This window comes from Adiantum capillus-veneris, chromosome 17, assembly GCF_014529385.1.
Source record: "Adiantum capillus-veneris isolate H3 chromosome 17, ASM1452938v2, whole genome shotgun sequence".
NCBI lineage: Eukaryota > Viridiplantae > Streptophyta > Polypodiopsida > Polypodiales > Pteridaceae > Adiantum > Adiantum capillus-veneris.
This window is the reverse complement of record NC_140947.1, coordinates 126,618,096-126,635,289: the sequence shown is the minus strand read 5'-3', so window position 1 is coordinate 126,635,289 and position 17,194 is coordinate 126,618,096. Positions and strand designations below refer to the sequence as shown.

General features: G+C 41.1%; 1 protein-coding gene across 14 annotated transcripts in view; it reads left to right on the top strand.

Annotated features, from left to right (window-relative positions):
- Window positions 1–15,389, top strand: part of LOC147438039 (uncharacterized) — a 64,723-nt gene extending 49,334 nt beyond the window's left edge. For 2 of the 14 annotated variants that reach the window (XM_086487399.1, XM_086487400.1), the window contains 18 exons: window positions 2,129–2,229; window positions 2,335–2,568; window positions 2,667–2,830; window positions 2,919–3,110; window positions 4,010–4,069; window positions 4,151–4,287; window positions 4,420–4,502; window positions 4,664–4,920; window positions 5,010–5,140; window positions 5,299–5,428; window positions 5,510–5,674; window positions 5,759–6,166; window positions 13,288–13,340; window positions 13,422–13,656; window positions 14,263–14,359; window positions 14,518–14,615; window positions 14,700–14,798; window positions 14,902–15,389. In XM_086487399.1, coding sequence (XP_086343525.1) covers window positions 2,129–2,229; window positions 2,335–2,568; window positions 2,667–2,830; window positions 2,919–3,110; window positions 4,010–4,069; window positions 4,151–4,287; window positions 4,420–4,502; window positions 4,664–4,920; window positions 5,010–5,140; window positions 5,299–5,428; window positions 5,510–5,674; window positions 5,759–6,166; window positions 13,288–13,340; window positions 13,422–13,656; window positions 14,263–14,359; window positions 14,518–14,615; window positions 14,700–14,798; window positions 14,902–14,997 — 2,740 coding nt within the window. In that variant the 3' untranslated portion in view covers window positions 14,998–15,389. Of the gene's footprint in view, window positions 1–2,128; window positions 2,230–2,334; window positions 2,569–2,666; window positions 2,831–2,918; window positions 3,111–4,009; window positions 4,070–4,150; window positions 4,288–4,419; window positions 4,503–4,663; window positions 4,921–5,009; window positions 5,141–5,298; window positions 5,429–5,509; window positions 5,675–5,758; window positions 6,167–6,272; window positions 6,395–13,287; window positions 13,341–13,421; window positions 13,905–13,961; window positions 14,458–14,517 lie in introns of those variants that run through there. The other 12 variants (XM_086487401.1, XM_086487402.1, XM_086487411.1 and 9 more) reach the window with 12 other exon arrangements.
- The last annotated feature ends 1,805 nt before the right edge of the window (window positions 15,390–17,194 follow it).

Below are 17,194 nucleotides of genomic sequence, written 5' to 3'. Positions count from 1 at the left end.
TAATTTCTTGCTGCTTACTAAGCTAAAAGCCATTGTTTGGAAATTAAACAGTGTGAAGAAGATGATGTTGTACACACTTCAATCGATGCAGCTCAATAATCTCCTTCACAAAGATCTGGTGGAAGAAATTTTTGATGGCCCAGGGAGATTAATGAAGTGCTTTTCCGAACGCCTCCTTCTAGAGTTTGCTAAATCCTTGTTGCTCTTCCATGCTAGAGCCATGCTTTGGGAATTGAACAGTGTGAAGAAGAAGATGTTCTACACACGTCAATTGATACAACTCAATATTCTCCTTAACGAAGATCTTGTGGATATTTGATGGCCTAGGGCGTTTAATGAAGTTCTTTTTTGAACTGTCCAAGATCGCGACATTGTGCTGTGACGCATGCCCATTTTCTATGAGGGGCAAGTGGTGCATACGGTTGCATAGGACTGCCCCATATGGGTAGAAGGGCAGAATTGCCTTGCTACGTATTGGCAGCTATTGTATTCCGCCATGTAGCATTTTGGTAATTTGTTTGTGCCACCTTGCATACGAGCATCAAATAGGAGTAGTTTATGCATGCTTTGGGACACTTCCATTCTACACATGCCAATTTGCCCAATATTCCGCTACATGGAGTCGATTAGAGGATGTATGTTATGCATGACAATGGTTTCTTACTTGAGGTTTGACTATGATTGGAAGGCTCCTCTGAAAGTTCAATAGCTCCTTTTTAAAGCAATCCGTGGTCAAAGGTTATATGTCTCAGCTCATTGCCAACTTTATTGCCATCTTATGCTTGGAATATTTTTTGGTGGCAATGTGCAAAGGTGGCACGTTAATATGTTGTTCATAATGAATGTGCACGCCGTCACTAACTGATGCTATTGGAGGCCTTGCTAGATCTAGTTGTGTCAAGCTTGTTGTAGACTCCAATAATGGAACTTTGCTTTCGGTCACAAAGTGCATAGGCGAACACATTGTTGATTTGTGTATGATTGGTTTTCAAAAAGCTAGAGTAGAAGCTATTATGGAGTCATTATTGGATAATAATCATAGTGACATGAGACGAGCGGGATGGACCTTTAGAACGCAGGACAAGCGATCTGGGGATGGTTGTCCAACCGAGACATCATGAGCTCTAGTGTCTATGGCCTCAAGGCTTGAAAGCCTCAATGAGCCTCAAGGCTTATTGAATGATCATCACACACATGCCCGTGCATACACACAAGCCTCAACGCCTTATTTGCAGATGCTAGGCTCCATATAAGTGAGCTTCCCCATGCTCAAACCTCAAGCCTCCAAGCTCTAGCCTTATCCTTCCCCCCCAGCTCCCATCCCACTTGAGCCAAAGCCTTTTGAGGACTTCACTGAGGAGGTCACGAGTTAGCAACACCCTTTGGACCCTCTTGCCTAGTCTCTTGACTCTTGACTCTTGCCTAACTATCTTGCTTCTTGTACCTTGGCAAATTGCCATTATGTTTTGGGTCTACATTCCCCTTCCATTTTTCCATTTTGTTTAGATTTAACCCTCCGGTTTGTTTATCATGTCATCAACGCCCCATCGTAGTCTTTTGCTAATATATTATATGACTCTGTATTTTTCCTCTTTCTGGGGCAACTTTGTGCCCAATGCGTTTGCCTCTAAATGTTAGTCAAGTGTAAGAATCACATTCAAATGATTGAATTCACCTTAGCGAGTCTTTCATTGCGAGATCTATGCATGCTATGGGTTTTGGCTGCCCTATGTCCCCACACGATCAGTGCATGTTACATTTCTCATGTCATGATGAATGGTGGTGTCATTGACCCCACCATAGCACTGACTTGGAGGATGGGTAGTCCTCTTAGCCCTTTACTTTTTGCTATTGCTATGCAATTTATACACGCTTCTTCTTATTTGGCAATGCATAATGAGATTGTGGGACTTTCTTTACCTTTGGGACAACTTCTAGGCAAAGCATTCACTGATGATTCTTTTAGTTCTTCAAGGGATTGCAATTGCTAGTGTCCTTTAAGTTTACACTTATTGGTTGATAATTCTATAAATAGTGCAGTAGCACCAAATTGCGTAACACATGTGTCTATTAGAACCACTTCTATTCCATGGTTTTCTGTTTGGTCATAGTTTTGCTTGTGTTGCAGTGACTCTGTGCATGATAAGATGCTCCTGTACCCTCCAATACCTGATGTGGTGGATGGTTATCACGCACTGGTGCTGTTGGCTTTCTCAATGCATTTGGAAGGTAATTTATAGGAATTGTTTTAATATGTGTTTGTCTGTGTTGTTCTGAGCTAGTCGCTGATTGTAATGACCAATTTGGTGCGTGTTGCTGGCTACACATCAACAGGGGAGCTAGAACTGGAAGACACTTGGCAGAAGATTCTTGCTTGCTACGAATCTTATTACAGATTGAGAAGGGAAACATGCTCTTTGGCAGTTTTAAAACACCTAGCTACGTTATTTCAGCCTGAGCTTGAGTATTTGGAAATTATAACAAGGGAATTGAAACCTATCTGCAAAAATGCAAAACAAGGCAAACTCAACAAATTGGAGTACTCCCTACTCGCAGAGGTCACTGCATGTAAGCTTTGCATATCTGCAAGTGTGCTGAAAGTCAACGAAACCTAGCATGTGCATCTTGGTGAATATATTGAAGGGTTGCAAAACTGTGGTTTACAGTGATAATTAAGCCATCGATAACTGTGATGGAAGACTTTCAGTCTGTCTTCTTGTTGGATCAACCTCAAAGAGCCATTTCCAAATTAATAGAGCTTCTCTCACTTCTACTATGCTGGGATCCAAATCCTCTGGAGCTTAAGGCTTGCTTTAATAGATGGATTAAGGTGCAACCATTTATTTTGTGGTTTTAAGTTGTATATGGATCATTTTTTTAACTATCTTACACATACCCAAATCTATTGTTTGAGACAGATTTCATGTGCACAAAGATTCAACAAATATCTAGAAGACAATAGCTGCCAAGGGGAAATAAACACAAGAACCTTCAGTACAGCCTTCTCTCTCTTGCAGAAGGATTTGAGGACTTTGCGTGCATGTTTGCAGACAGAATATTCAAACAAACTGGGATTTTTTGAGACATGTGCTTTGGAGTACTATAGGCTGGTACGTTATCATGTCTCTAGTCCTAGCAGCAGAGTATTGTGCAAACTTAGACTTTTCCAAAGCAAAGGCTTAGATGCGGCAGAAGTAAGGATGAACCTACCTTAATCTGGTGTAGAGATGAGGGCAATGAACGTCAATCGATGTTTTAATAATACATCAGAAGGTGCCAAACGCATTCATATAATCTAATCTGCAATGTGATTTAGAAGCTCTAGAGGTGATTAGGTGTAAAGCTGTGTCACCTCAAGGATCTTTGCTGCGGTTGCTTACTTGGGCAAGGTTGCTGTCCCATTCCTTTAGCCCCATTGCTCATCCTTTTGTTTTCTTGCTGTGGCTGCATTTGCATCTTGTCTTTGGGCCTTTCTGCCCTACAATCCTTTTCCTTTTATCTTTTCCAATGTCTGTCCAGTTCAGACTTATCCTTCTTTTCAATTTCTTTTCTGTAACTGAGCTCAAACAAGGTTTCATGGAGACACAAAGTCCCTGTCAAGGCAAGAAGCGATTTTGAATACATAAACGTGGAGATGCTGGCAAAACAGCACGGTTTTGCTTTTTATTCCTGCAGACTCTTTTGTCTTTTTCGCTATGTGTAGTAAACAGCCGCATTTAATGTGAATGTCATATGTTTACAAAATTACCAGTCTACAAGGCTGAGAAAGCCTGGTTTCATGAAGAGAAAATTTAAAGATCACCAATTGTATGTACTTTGTATTATTGTAAGTAGGTGCATTATCATGTAGTCAGTAGTTCAAGTTTTGTTTTCTCTGTGTACTGTACTCTGGAAAGACAGTATAGGCAAACAATCCTGCCAGCAGTAGTACTGAACCGGAGTGTATTTTTTGTGTCGTGCCAAAATCCGGCAGGTGATTTTTTCAATACCTTTCCTTAAATGTTGGCAGGTCTCGCAATATATTACTGGGATCGTTGGAAGCATAAGGATCTCACCTGCGGATTTTGAAGTATGTTCAAATGGATTTAGTTCTGTAGTGAAGTAAAATTATTATTTATCTTTCAACCTCATTGATCCAATCATGTTGCAGGACTTGACCCGAGAACTTTCGTTACTTCACCAGGAGCTTGAGAGGAGCGATGTAAAGATTGATTTTCTGGACCTGCATGGTCTTTTACATGACCATATACTTGAAATGATAGCTGCTGTGAAGCCCCGCATGATTGAGTACGAGGATTTTTGACCGCTTTGTAGGCGTTGGGCTAAGTTTCTGAAGAAGCTTTGAAACAAAGATGATGCATTCTTAATCTTCTGCATTACTTCGCCTTTGATGGAACCAAATTGGATTTTTTAATGCAGCTGGATCATTTCCAACCTTGGCGAGGAGAAATGGGAACCAATTTCTCATGAAACAGATGCTCTTTTCTCATATTCTGTGGTAGGTGAGCATCCATGATGCTTACACTCCAATTATTAAATTGGTTTGCTTTAATCTGCTTTAAAGATGGTTCAATGGAAGATTAAAGATTATTAGCTGCGGGGCCATTCTATTTACGTATGCACTCTGTATACTCTTCTTTGATATTCAACATGCACATTACAGATCTCTACTTTATGATCAATGGGGTGATTGAGAATTTGACGGCACGCCTTTCCTATTTTCCTTTTGGAAAAGTATATTATGCCAACCTTGAGGAATCTTTGTGCTCGGCAGTAGAGACCTACATCCAAATAACTGAGAGAATGTGCTTACAAGAGCTTCCAGAAAAAAATGTTGAAGAACATCATCACTTCTTAGATCACTTCAAATCATTAAACAGCTCCAAGTTTATGAACATTTCGAAGACTTTGTGTGTGAAGGCAAGTCACTGACAAGGAGTTTTTTCAACTCTTTCCTTTTATGCTGTTTGGTTTTGAATTTTATAAGGCATTTTCTTTCTGGCTTGCAGCTGAACAATCTATATTCAGTGCTACAACAGCAGATGAGCCTAGAGGAAAACCTTGCAATAAAATGGGGAGTACCTTTGCAGCCATCTTCAACTGATTTGAAAATGCAAGAGGTTTTCAAGCTTGAAGACAGGTAGATTGGATGCTCAATAATACCTTAAATATATTCTGAGATTTAGTGCTTGTGGAGAATTGTTATTTTCTACAACATGGCTCAAGTTTTATGTAGTTGATTGTTGGGTTGACCCGTAATTTATTCAATGCTCTTTTACCACATTCAACCATATATAGGGAGGCTACGAAACTTGACAATCAAGATTTGGTTGAGGATAAGAGAGTTGGGCGTCACTTCAAGCATTTACATGATTTGGTTAAACGCTCAATTAGTGATATAACCGGATCAATTACTGAACACATGCAGGTAATTGAGAAGTCACAAGAGAAACTCCAGTATCTTTTTGAGAAATTGCTCTTATAATCTTTCCCTCTGTAATTACTCCAGCATGAGCTCTCAGGAAGGCTGCAAAAGCTTATGACTGCATTCTCTATCACTGGGAAGAAACAACTTGCTATAGAGGACCTCGAATTGCTGACTACTTACTTTGATACTCATCTCAAGGCTTTGAACGAGTGGCTAGAACCAGAAGTCTTCAGACGTTTACTTTTGGTACAATTTGAGTCCGTGATGAATATGTAGAGTACGGTAATCTTTTAATGGCTGCAGAACAAATATTTCAAATTTTTTTCACAGGAAATTGCAGGAGCATTGATTTTTTGCATGGAGGAGTTTGCTTTGAATAGAGATGAGGACCCCAATCCCATGACGATGGAGCAGAGGGATTACATGGAACAGATATTGAATCTTTTTTATGGTTATTTTTATGGAGATGGAGTTGGTGTCTCAAAGGAAGACATGGATGGTATCAGCAGACGGCTACGTAAAATACTAGAGTGCTCAGATCTCAACACTCACAAGCTTTGTGCTCTTTACTGGAAGGCTTGGGACAGGTTTGAGAAGGAGGAGCCCTCCCCTAGAGAAGAACAAGAATTCCATCTCCATGTTCTGGATTTTCTTCTTCTGCTGCAGCAAAGACAAGATGATGAGGCACAAATTATTGTCAGCAACCAGAAACTTCTTGCAAAAAATAAGACGATGCAGGTTTGATACCATCAAAACTTTCACAAACTCCACTTCTTCCTAATATTTCTTTCCACCTTTGCATGCATTTCAGTAGCCTTAATCTGTAGCAAACACATGTTTTCAGACCCCCTTTTGGAAAGAGAGAGAGTCGCTACCAAAGCTTCATTACGAGATTCCTAGGGAAATGGTCCGTGGGCTTGCACATCATTTGAGAGCATTGCAGATGCCATTTCCCCCCCTGAATGCGTAAGATTTTGAAGTTTTGACTTCCTTTCTCAGATTATCTTTCCTTTAACCTGATTTACACAACATAAATTGTGAACTGTCATACCACTATCGGCATTAAAATGTCCAGTGCATTGTTGGCATTTTCTTGTGCCACTTGTTCAAACCTTTTGAAACTCAAGTTTAGCATGATAGAGTCAGGCTTCATTATTACACGTTAGGTATGTTTAGTGTCAAGAAATTGATTACTAGGTTGGCATTCATGCACAATTATGTACAAAATTTTTCTTGCTCGTGTTGCTTCTGACTGAACTGCCTAATCGACAAGAGGTGTGAGCATTATATCCTCCATTTTCAAACCTCATTACCTTTCTTTTCTTTCATGTGGTACTTCAAAGTCAAGAGAAGCCTACTCTATTTGTACTTCTCGTCGTAAATGAGAGCCGTACCTTTTCATTCTGAAAGAGAAGTTCTGTCCCAAGTGTTTATGGGAGTGTCACCTTCTCTATACATACTTTTCACACACTAAATGAAAAGCCGTTTGCATTCTACTGTCTCTTTTGGGGGAAAACAAGGGGTTTACCAAGTCTTTGTGCAAATGTGATATTATGTACCAAACATTTTCAATCAGATTCCTAGGCAAGGGTTAGCTAGACGTTCACAACTTGTGTATCAAATCTTGGTATGTAGCTGGCAAGGCTTCTTGAACATATGAGCTAGCGGCACGTGAGCAATAATCAGCAACTGATCCTACATGGTCTGAAACCGGCCCGTGGGGCGGTAGGCGTTGGCTTTCACCCGAAATTCTTTACTATAGACACACACAGAGAGAGAACGTGCAAAGGGAACGTGCGACGGGAATTAACACTTGAATACACACACGGCTCGGAAGCTAGAATGCCCCGAGTAGACGCCGACAAACTGTAGGCCCCAAAATTGGCGCCCCTTTCAGTATTTCTTTATACTTTGAGAGGGTAAATTTACAAAGTAGAGTCCTGGGAATCCTTTGTCTATATCCAACTAGATACCACTTGATTTGGCCAAATTTCGGCAGCATAACAGCCCCAAAACTTGCGTGAAACCAATTCCCCTGCTGGAACTCACTTCCACTGGCATAAACCCTCTGTTTCTTGCCCAAAAACAGTAAATTCAGCATGCTGTATTTACTGGTTTTTGCCCTGTTTTCAGCCCCAAACAGTCCCCTAACTGTCCTCTGCCAGTGGGACACTATTCCCAATGGTGCTGGCGTCCATATGGCTGAAAAACAGTCAATTTACAGCACATACACATCACTGAAAACGCACGTGTACTGTGAGGTTATGACCCTCACCGGTGCCTTCTTTGGAGTAGCAACTAGCTACCCCTGTTCCTGCTCAAGGAGGCTCTTGCCTCAGCAGAAAAGCATGAAACCACACAGTTGTACATCAGTCAAATGAAGAGCCCTCTTGTGGGGCATCACATAACTGCACGTAGGGGGGAGAGAGGGCAGCGTGTAGCGTGCAGGGCATCACTCCTAGCACCACACTGTACATGGGAGGAAAAGAAAGCACTCCATAGCTCTTAACCTGTGACAGGTTCTCAATGAAGCATCCCCCAGCATAAATCGAGCGTCCCCTCTTCTGCCCTTAACTTGTAATGCATCTGTGAACAAATAGATGCAAAAAGGGGAAGATTTCCATGGCTGCCCAAACCTGCGTATCGCTGAAAACGCAGCAAAACAGCCCTGTAAACACCCATCTGATGCCTTCCAATGCTGAAAATGAGCTCCTTGGTCCTAGGCAAAGTCATGGGAAGCTCAAAAATGGAGAGAAATGGCTGAAAATCATAGTTATCGGCCTCCAAAACTGCTCCAAAAAGTCAGTTACGAGTTTTTGTTCTCCCAAACTTGGTAAGTTTGACCAAAAAGTGCCACTTTGCACTCATACATCCAATTTCCTCGCAATGGGCTTTCTGCTTAAAAATCTCTCAACTGGTGCATCAATTGACTTTGCAGTAGAGTAATAAAATGTTCCCCTAGTCATACCAGAGGTAATGACGCGAACACATTTCGTGGCCCAAAATAGCAGTTCCCTAAATTTTAGGAGATGATTCCGTTGGGCTCCCACTGGTCATCTGACCATCTATCCTCATTGGGACCGCATCCAAAAGTGCAATGTGGCCAACTGTCAGATACTTTCTGTTGGTGACCCCATCTTGACATTGTACCTTTATTGAGTTGACTTCCTAGTATCCACCAACTTGCTAAGTGCGACGGGGGTAACTACATGATCTTGAACTGAGCCTAGATATCCTTTTACTTTACGAGTTCTAGTGCCGACCAACTTTCCGTTTGCGGGTGAAACTGCCGTTCACATTGGCCATACAATGTCCGACCATTTGCAACTTCAAAAAGAGGGTCTCAAAAATTAATCAAAAATCATTATAAAAAAACCAACAACTAAGGTTAGCAATTGCCACAGCCTGGTGACATACCCCCCTCTTGAAATCGCAAACGTCCTCGATTGCATACCATAAATACATGCCATAGATGATCTTGTGTGGTAAGCACCCTTTTATCATCGCATGTATCCGCAAGAAAGACTATCAAAACATATGTACAAATGACATTTAATGTGCTAGCTCTATCATTATCCCTCCTATGCACACATTGGGTTGGGGCATACGTAGGCTATAACCCAAAGGCCTCAAAGGTAAAGGTGCAATACATTTGATGACTCTTACAGTTCATGCTCTTCCATCCACTTTCCATCCATAGGTGGATAGTTCTTGAACTTCACCACATAGCATCTTGCAACCTGTCCCTTAACTTTTTACTTGTGCAAGAGGCTCTTGCCTCTGCAAACAAGCATAATTCCACAACCTGTGATGTACCACCCACGACCAAGTAAGCTCAAATTTCAAGATGATTTGCCGATGCGTCAAAGAATCCAAGCAATCGCCTCAGAGAATCGGCAAGCAGCGTGTCACCTGACAGACCCACATCACTTCCTCAAGAGATCTAGTGGCCCCTATCTCATCTTGGTTCATACTTGCAAACCCTAAAAACGCAGCAGAAAATCAGCCCTATTTTGACCACTTTTTAGCAGGGCGTACATGCAGAATTTCCTGTTTGTCCTGTGAAGAGGAACCCTCTTCCATAATGCCCTTCTCTTTGTCGGCCATAGTGTAATCCCGCGTTCCTGCACTCTGTGTCTTTAACCAAAACAACCGAGGCTCACTCTTTGAGGAAAAAGTGATTGATATCCCGGCAATGGAACCTTGAAACCGGCCCGTGGGGCGGTAGGCGTTGGCTTTCACCCGAAATTCTTTACTATAGACACACACAGAGAGAGAACATGCAAAGGGAACATGCGACGGGAATTAACACTTGAATACACACATGGCTCGGAAGCTAGAATGCCCTGAGCAGACGCCGACAACCTGTAGGCCCCAAAATTGGCGCCCCTTTCGGTATTTCTTTATACTTTGAGAGGGTAAATTTACAAAGTAGAGTCCTGGGAATCCTTTGTCTATATCCAACTAGATACCACTTGATTTGGCCAAATTTCGGCAGCATAACAGCCCCAAAACTTGCGCGAAACCAATTCCCCTGCTGGAACTCACTTCCACTGGCTTATACCCTCTGTTTCTTGCCCAAAAACAGTAAATTTAGCATGCTGTATTTACTGGTTTTTGCCCTGTTTTCAGCCCCAAGCAGTCCCCTAACCTTCCTCTGCCAGTGGGACACTATTCCCAATGGTGCTGGCGTCCGTATGGCTGAAAAACAGTCAATTTACAGCACATACACAGCGCTGAAAATGCACCTGTACGGTGAGGTTATAACCCTCACGGGTGCCTTCTTTGGAGTAGCAACTAGCTACCCCTGTTCCTGCTCAAGGAGGCTCTTGCCTTAGCAGAAAAGCGTGAAACCACACAGTTGTACATCAGTCAAATGAAGAGCCCTCTTGTGGGGCATCACATAACTGCACGTAGGGGGGAGAGAGGGCAGCGTGTAGCGTGCAGGGCATCACTCCTAGCACCACACTGTACATGGGAGGAAAAGAAAGCACTCCATAGCTCTTTACCTGTGACAGGTTCTCAATGAAGCATCCCCCAGCATAAATCGAGCGTCCCCTCTTCTGCCCTTAACCTGTAATGCATCTGTGAACAAATAGATGCAAAAAGGGGAAGATTTCCATGGCTGCCCAAACCTGCGTATCGCTGAAAACGCAGCAAAACAGCCCTGTAAACACCCATCTGATGCCTTCCAATGCTGATAATGAGCTCCTTGGACCTAGGCAAAGTCATGGGAAGCTCAAAAATGGAGAGAAATGGCTTAAAATCATAGTTATTGGCCTCCAAAACTGCTCCAAAAAGTCAGTTACGAGTTTTTGTTCTCCTAAACTTGGTAAGTTGACCAAAAAGTGCCACTTGGCACTCATACATCCAATTTCCTCGCAATGGGCTTTCTGCTTAAAAATCTCTCAACTGGTGCATCAATTGACTTTGTAGCAGAGTAATAAAATGTTCCCCTAGTCATACCGGAGGTAATGACACGAACACATTTCGTGGCCCAAAATAGCAGTTCCCTAAATTTTAGGAGATGATTCCGTTGGGCTCCCACTGGTCATCTGACCATCTATCCTCATTGGGACCGCATCCAAAAGTGCAATGTGGCCCAACTGTTGGTGACCCCATCTTGACATTGTACCTTTATTGAGTTGACTTCCTAGTATCCACCAACTTGCTAAGTGCGACGGGGGGAACTACACGATCTTGAACTGAGCCTAGACATCCTTTTACTTTACGAGTTCCAGTGCCGACCAACTTTCCGTCTGCGGGTGAAACTGCCGTTCACATTGGCCATACAATGTCCGACCATTTGCAACTTCAAAAAGAGGGTCTCAAAAATTAATCAAAAATCATTATAAAGAAACCAACAACTAAGGTTAGCAGTTGCCATAGCCTCATGACATGGTCCCGAACTTTGCCATCTCCTGCTTGAAGATGGCTAATTGTGGGGTCCCAGTAAAGAAAGAGGGAAAGTGAATAGGTGACGTGTTTCTGTTTGGGATACACGAAGCAGTGTATGTGTTCAAGCAAGGGGTGTGATTGAGCGTGACAATAGATGTTTACAAGCACAAAGGTCCATGAATGTAATTGGCTCTCAATCAGTGTCCTTAATGCTGATTGAAGGATGTGCTGGCCGTTGCATTTAATTTAATCTTTTCAAAGCTGATCCCCCTTCTGTTTTGGCTCTGTGGTGGGCTAAATTTTAGTGCAGCCTTGCGATACTAGTCGATCTTTTAAAACTAGGCCTGATTCTTTTTGGGGTATGTTTCCGTGATTCTACAGATGAGGGGAGCCCAGTTTGTGCATAGACCTTCATAAAAGGTATCCTTTTGGGGTGCTTACATCATGAGTTGAGAGGAACAACGTCATTTATTTCCTAGCTGTCAATCTCTCCTTGCTGGTTTTGGTTAAGTGTTAGAAGCCCCGAAACCCTGAATTCGAATACCGCTTTCTGTTTTCTTCGGAAGCTGGTCACACAACCTCACCATCAGTTTCTGCATTGTATCTGACTTTCTCGTTTCTTTGGAAGCTGGTTCTTCAACTGTACTACCAGTTTTTCGAACGAAGCTTCATCTGTCTCTGGTAAGAAAGGCTGTCCGCATAGGGCAGACCTGAATTTGCTATCTCGAATTCAGGGATCCTCACTGTTGATGATGAGTGCAAGCTTCAAAGATTTGTGCTCACTGATCTCTTAGTAAGAGTTTGGCTCAACTTAAAACGGATCCTTTGTGCATTAAACTTTTGCGTTCCTTCTACTAAAAGGACACAATATTTTAGTAAATCATGCACAAGACTCAGATTCTTTGTTGCAAGTTTCTTGCTGGTAAATCAGGTTCAATTTGTGGTCTTAGAGGAGGTGGAAGTGTCTTCTGCAGTAATACACGTCAACCGAGCCTATCATTTGTAACCATCATACAAAAAACTTTAACCTTGAACAGAAACTGTGTTCGTTTTCATCTACTTTTGTTTAGTAACAATAAAGCGATTTCGTTTGTTCTTTTCTGTTTTCTTTTGTCCCTTGCTTTTGTATTTTTCTGAGTGTTTTATGATTCGTAAGTTCTGACTATTCTGATCTTAGGAGGCATATTTGAACAACTGTATATGCATCATAAACAGTTGAGTTGGAAAAGGGCTTCAATCTGCTACTGAACTTCCTGTGGATTCCTAACGAGAGATTGTATCAAAAAATAAGACCACTGGCTCTTCTGAAGAGAAAGCATTGCTTTTGCAAACATCATGCAAAAAACTTCAATTTTGAACAGCTCCATATGCATTGTAAGCGAATGAGCTGGTTAATCTGCTAGTGAGCATCCTTGGTGACCCGTAACAAGGAGATTGCACTGAACTTATAAACCACTACCACCGTCTTAGTTCTGTTTTTTTTTTTTGAAATTTGAAAGATGCCACTGGGAATCGAACCTGGGTTTTTGCGCATACACATCCGCCTCAATCACTAGGTTACGATCCTGTTGGTACCATAGTCTGATTATTGGCTCCTCTTGGGAGCAAGAAAACCCTCACAGACGTAACCATGGCATGGACTCAAGCTGTCAGGCCCATTGCTCGGTAGAACCTAGATTAGCTCAAACTCTAATGAAGCCTCAACACCAGTGTTTTCATTCGATTTTTCAAAAACATTTAATAGAAAATAAAGATGCCCTACCAGCCAATGCATACATTTAATAGAAAATAAGGCTGCCCTACTAGACAATGCATATTTTACACCCTGGTGATCTTCTTCGCATCCTGACTTTTGATTCATAGAAAGCTGAGAAAACATTTATGATGAAAGAATTGAATTTTATATGAACTATTCTTTGTATGGAGTGCGGGAGCCGAAGACGGTTGTTTATGTGTTTCAGATCATATTTGACCTTCCAAAAGATGAAGAGATGGTAGCATCATTTACATGCAGGTATATCATGCTTTTACTTGTCTTTTAGTAGATTGCGTGGAGCCTAAGTAAATTTAAATATAATCCTGTAATGGAGTGCAGAAAATCAAAAGGACGTCTCGGCATTTTGTTTATCACAGCAAAGCATGTGAGTTTTGCTGATGCCAGCATCCCCGGGTCTGATAATAAAAGCCTGTTCATTCTTTCTCTTGATCGCCTACAACAAGTGAATCTAGTAGGTCATGATTCATTATCTTTCATGAGCTTTACCAATAATGTGGAAAAGTTTAGCAGATTTTTAGACCGGAGAGCAGTTTTGCAGGTGATTTACAATCAGGTAGGGGGAGTGCTTGGCATCTATTACTCACTGTTGCAAATGTGTTTTTTTTCTGGGTAAAGTACCAAAATGCCCCTGAAATCTGTGGAAATTCCCAAAATACCCCTCATATTTGGCATATTTTGCTAGACTTTTCCGAAATGCTCTAATATTTGATCAAAATTCCCAAAATACTTGTGGCGAATCTCTCAAACATCTCTCAAGACATTATGCTTTGCAACTCCTTATAGAAAGATCTGTTCTCCTTTCATTAGAAGATGATAAAACTAGGATTTTTGATGGTATTTTAATTTTTGGGCTCTCAGGATAATGTAGCGCACTAGGGGTGACACGTCCGAGCGTCCGATGCTAGGACACTATTTCTGAGCTTACTGGCGAAAATTTATCTTGACACTTGGTTCCTGCTATGAGGATAAATTGAATTAAGATTGGATCAATCTATCCAAAATTGATACAAGGGTATTATGGGAATTGTTAAAAGTTCAGGTGCATTTTGGGAATATCCACAGAATACAGGGGGATTTTCGTCAAATTTTCCCTTTTCTTTTCCCCTTTAAACAAGCACGAGCGCATAATAAATGCATTTGTGGTGGAAATCAATGCAAGGTGAAGAGTACAGGATCTTTTCTGGAGATGTACTTGGCTCGGGTCTGGGGCCAGTTAGTTGGAGAAAGCGTCGAAGCTGACACAACAGCGTTAAAGCGTCAGTGTCTCGAGTACCTATACCCATTGGAATATACATGTGATTTTGTAGCACACACATTGTTTTCGTTGATTGATAACTTGGAACATTCCGATGCACTTGTCATAAGCTGCTGTATTAGATCCTTTTACTCAATTAAAAGCAGGTGGGAATGCCAGGATTTAAATGCTCCCGGCAGGGGCTCATCTCCAAGCACCGTGGGTTACTGACTGTTTATACATCGTACCTCATTTTTGAGCAGGAACGAAAAGTAAAGGTTTGTGTCCGTGAATTTGAACACCGGCCATCTTACCGAGTTTTGTTTAGCAGATAACATTGCCTGGACTCAATATTTTGGCAGAAATTATTTCTGGAATTTGGAGCTATTTCCAAGGTTTTTGCTGAGATGAGAGGGTTGAGAGCAAATGGGATTGTGATGGAGTTGAAGTCTAGAAGCTCAGTATGTGTGCTTTTTTCTCTTTCACAAGCTTGAAAGGAAATCCAAGAGTGAGAGTAAGGAGCACAAGCGACATGATCTCTCATAAATGGTAGTTGTTTCGCAGATTGAATTTGTTGATTTTGAGGTTGCTTTGAACCCAAGAGACATAGCTGTGGAAATAGCAAAACTAGTGACAGGAGGTGCACGTGAGAAAAATTAGGTCAAGCTGATAATAGTTGCTTCCATTCTCTTTTATCCAGTAGAGGAGATGGAATTGAGAGAAACTATTGAAGCTGATCATGCTTATCCGATCCTCTTTATCCCTCGAAGTGAGTGGAACGGAGAAAAAATACATCATTCTTGTCCCCTTCATATATCCTTCAATGAAAGTTTCTAAAGAAAAAGCTTCTCCTGCGACCCGGAATCCTTTTCACTGTTTGTACTGGTAAAAAAATATGGAGTGTTGATTCTGGGCGGTTCTCTCTTTTGCCAAACAATGGTCTACACTAACTTTCATAGAAACTAACAAAACTTTAATAGAAAAGCCTAGTATTTTGTTGGCTTGATTAAAATTTTGAACACTCTCTCTCAATTTACTCTCCCTTCTTGTGCTGAAGTTAGCCTGATGATTTTTATTTGTCTTTGGTGTCAATGTTATTTTAATTTTCGTAAAACAATCGAGCCAAATTATTGATCGAAAACTTTAGGATCCTCCATAGACTCCAATCCTATAATCAAGTAAAAATGACACATGCACGGGTGCTTACATATTCAAATAATCCATTTTTGCTGCAAAAAAGTGCGATAACAGAATTCACAAGAGCAGCACGTCGAATGAGTTGCTAAGTACTGTCGGAATTTGAATGCTTCAAGTTCTTTCAGCTTGATTTTAGGGAGTATCATCGTTCTACCTCTTTCAAATAGCCACAAGAGAAGCGTTGAAGTCTAGTACATGGGACTGTTTCCAAGTGAAATCAAGGACTTTAGGTTTCTCAACATGGAGTATGAGCTTCGATTGTTCACAGTTTCTCAAAGGACTTCCTGAAGCTCCCATATATGATAGTGCCTCTACGTTTTGCGGTGAAACACATCTTTAACATGCCTCAATGCATTGTCCAAAAGAGTAGGTGCTTTTGATCTTTTGTCATTCCATGTTGGTGATCAAGTAGGAACAATAGAGCCCTTGACTATCAAATGGGGACAAGACTAGAATGAATGCCTACTTTTAACGCGTAAACATTGAAATGAAATACCTTTGTCATAATGGAACTCAAGCTTTTAATTAGCATGTTGACGACCTTCAACAAAGCATGCACAAATTTGGTCTTGCAATTTCAATTGATGTAAAGCAATCACCTTAGCCCGATAACAAATTGTGTTCATCGAGTGACTAGTGCCATTGTTTGCAACATGGGGGAGAATCCGATAAGGTTATGTCAAGATTACCCAGCATGGGCTAATCTAATGGCTAAGCTTAGTAAGGTCGTGCTCTAGACTTGCATCTAGGTCTCCCATTGGTGTGCTTGCATTGCTACCAGGACGACTATGATTTGTAGTCCTTTTTAGAGAAGATGAATTTGTTGAAATGCCTCCTTTGCTCACCTATGTAGCAAATATGGTGTTGATGAGGATTGCTAAACATGTCTTGATCAAGAGTATGTGACGCTTACCATACCTTTATGTATTGTTTGAGTTTGGAAGGAAAAACTCTCTCAATTCATTGAACAATGGGCTCGACTCAATATATAAAAAAATGTACCTCAAAACTTCATTAATCATATGGCAAACCAAAGGGACCTTTGTTGAGCAAACCAAAGGGACCTATATTGATGGGGGATTAGCCACATATTGTTAGTGTAGTTCAGGTCCAGTGTGTTGACCTCAAGGGACACAAATATAGCATCATTTCACTTGATTAAGATCATGTTTTCCTTGGAGGGAGCTTTTGATTTTTGGATGCGAGACCCAAAGTAAGAAATTTGATTTGTGGTTCTTGATTTAAATGAGTTATAAACAAGCCTTGTTTATGGGAAGTTTTCTTTTGGGTTCTTTTTGGAAATTTACATCACCATGAACTTGGGCACCAAGAACTCTAAAATATAATTTTGACATGAAGATTTTATGGATGATTGTTGAATTGTAATAGATTTTGTTCATCACCTAATTCCATTGAAAACTTCCGTTGTCTTTTGATCACTAATTTGTAGCCAATTTTGTGAAAGAACTGATGGATTTTCCTAGTTTCGATGAATCTACACATTGTAGGCCATGTAGAATCACAAAGGAACCATTATTGTTAGAAAATAAAGTTCACAAGGTTGGGGAAAAAAGTTCAAATGGAATGTCTATGAGGAAGGTGTTAGAATGCATTCTGTTGCAATCAACAAGGAAGACAAACATGTGAACCTAATTCTTTA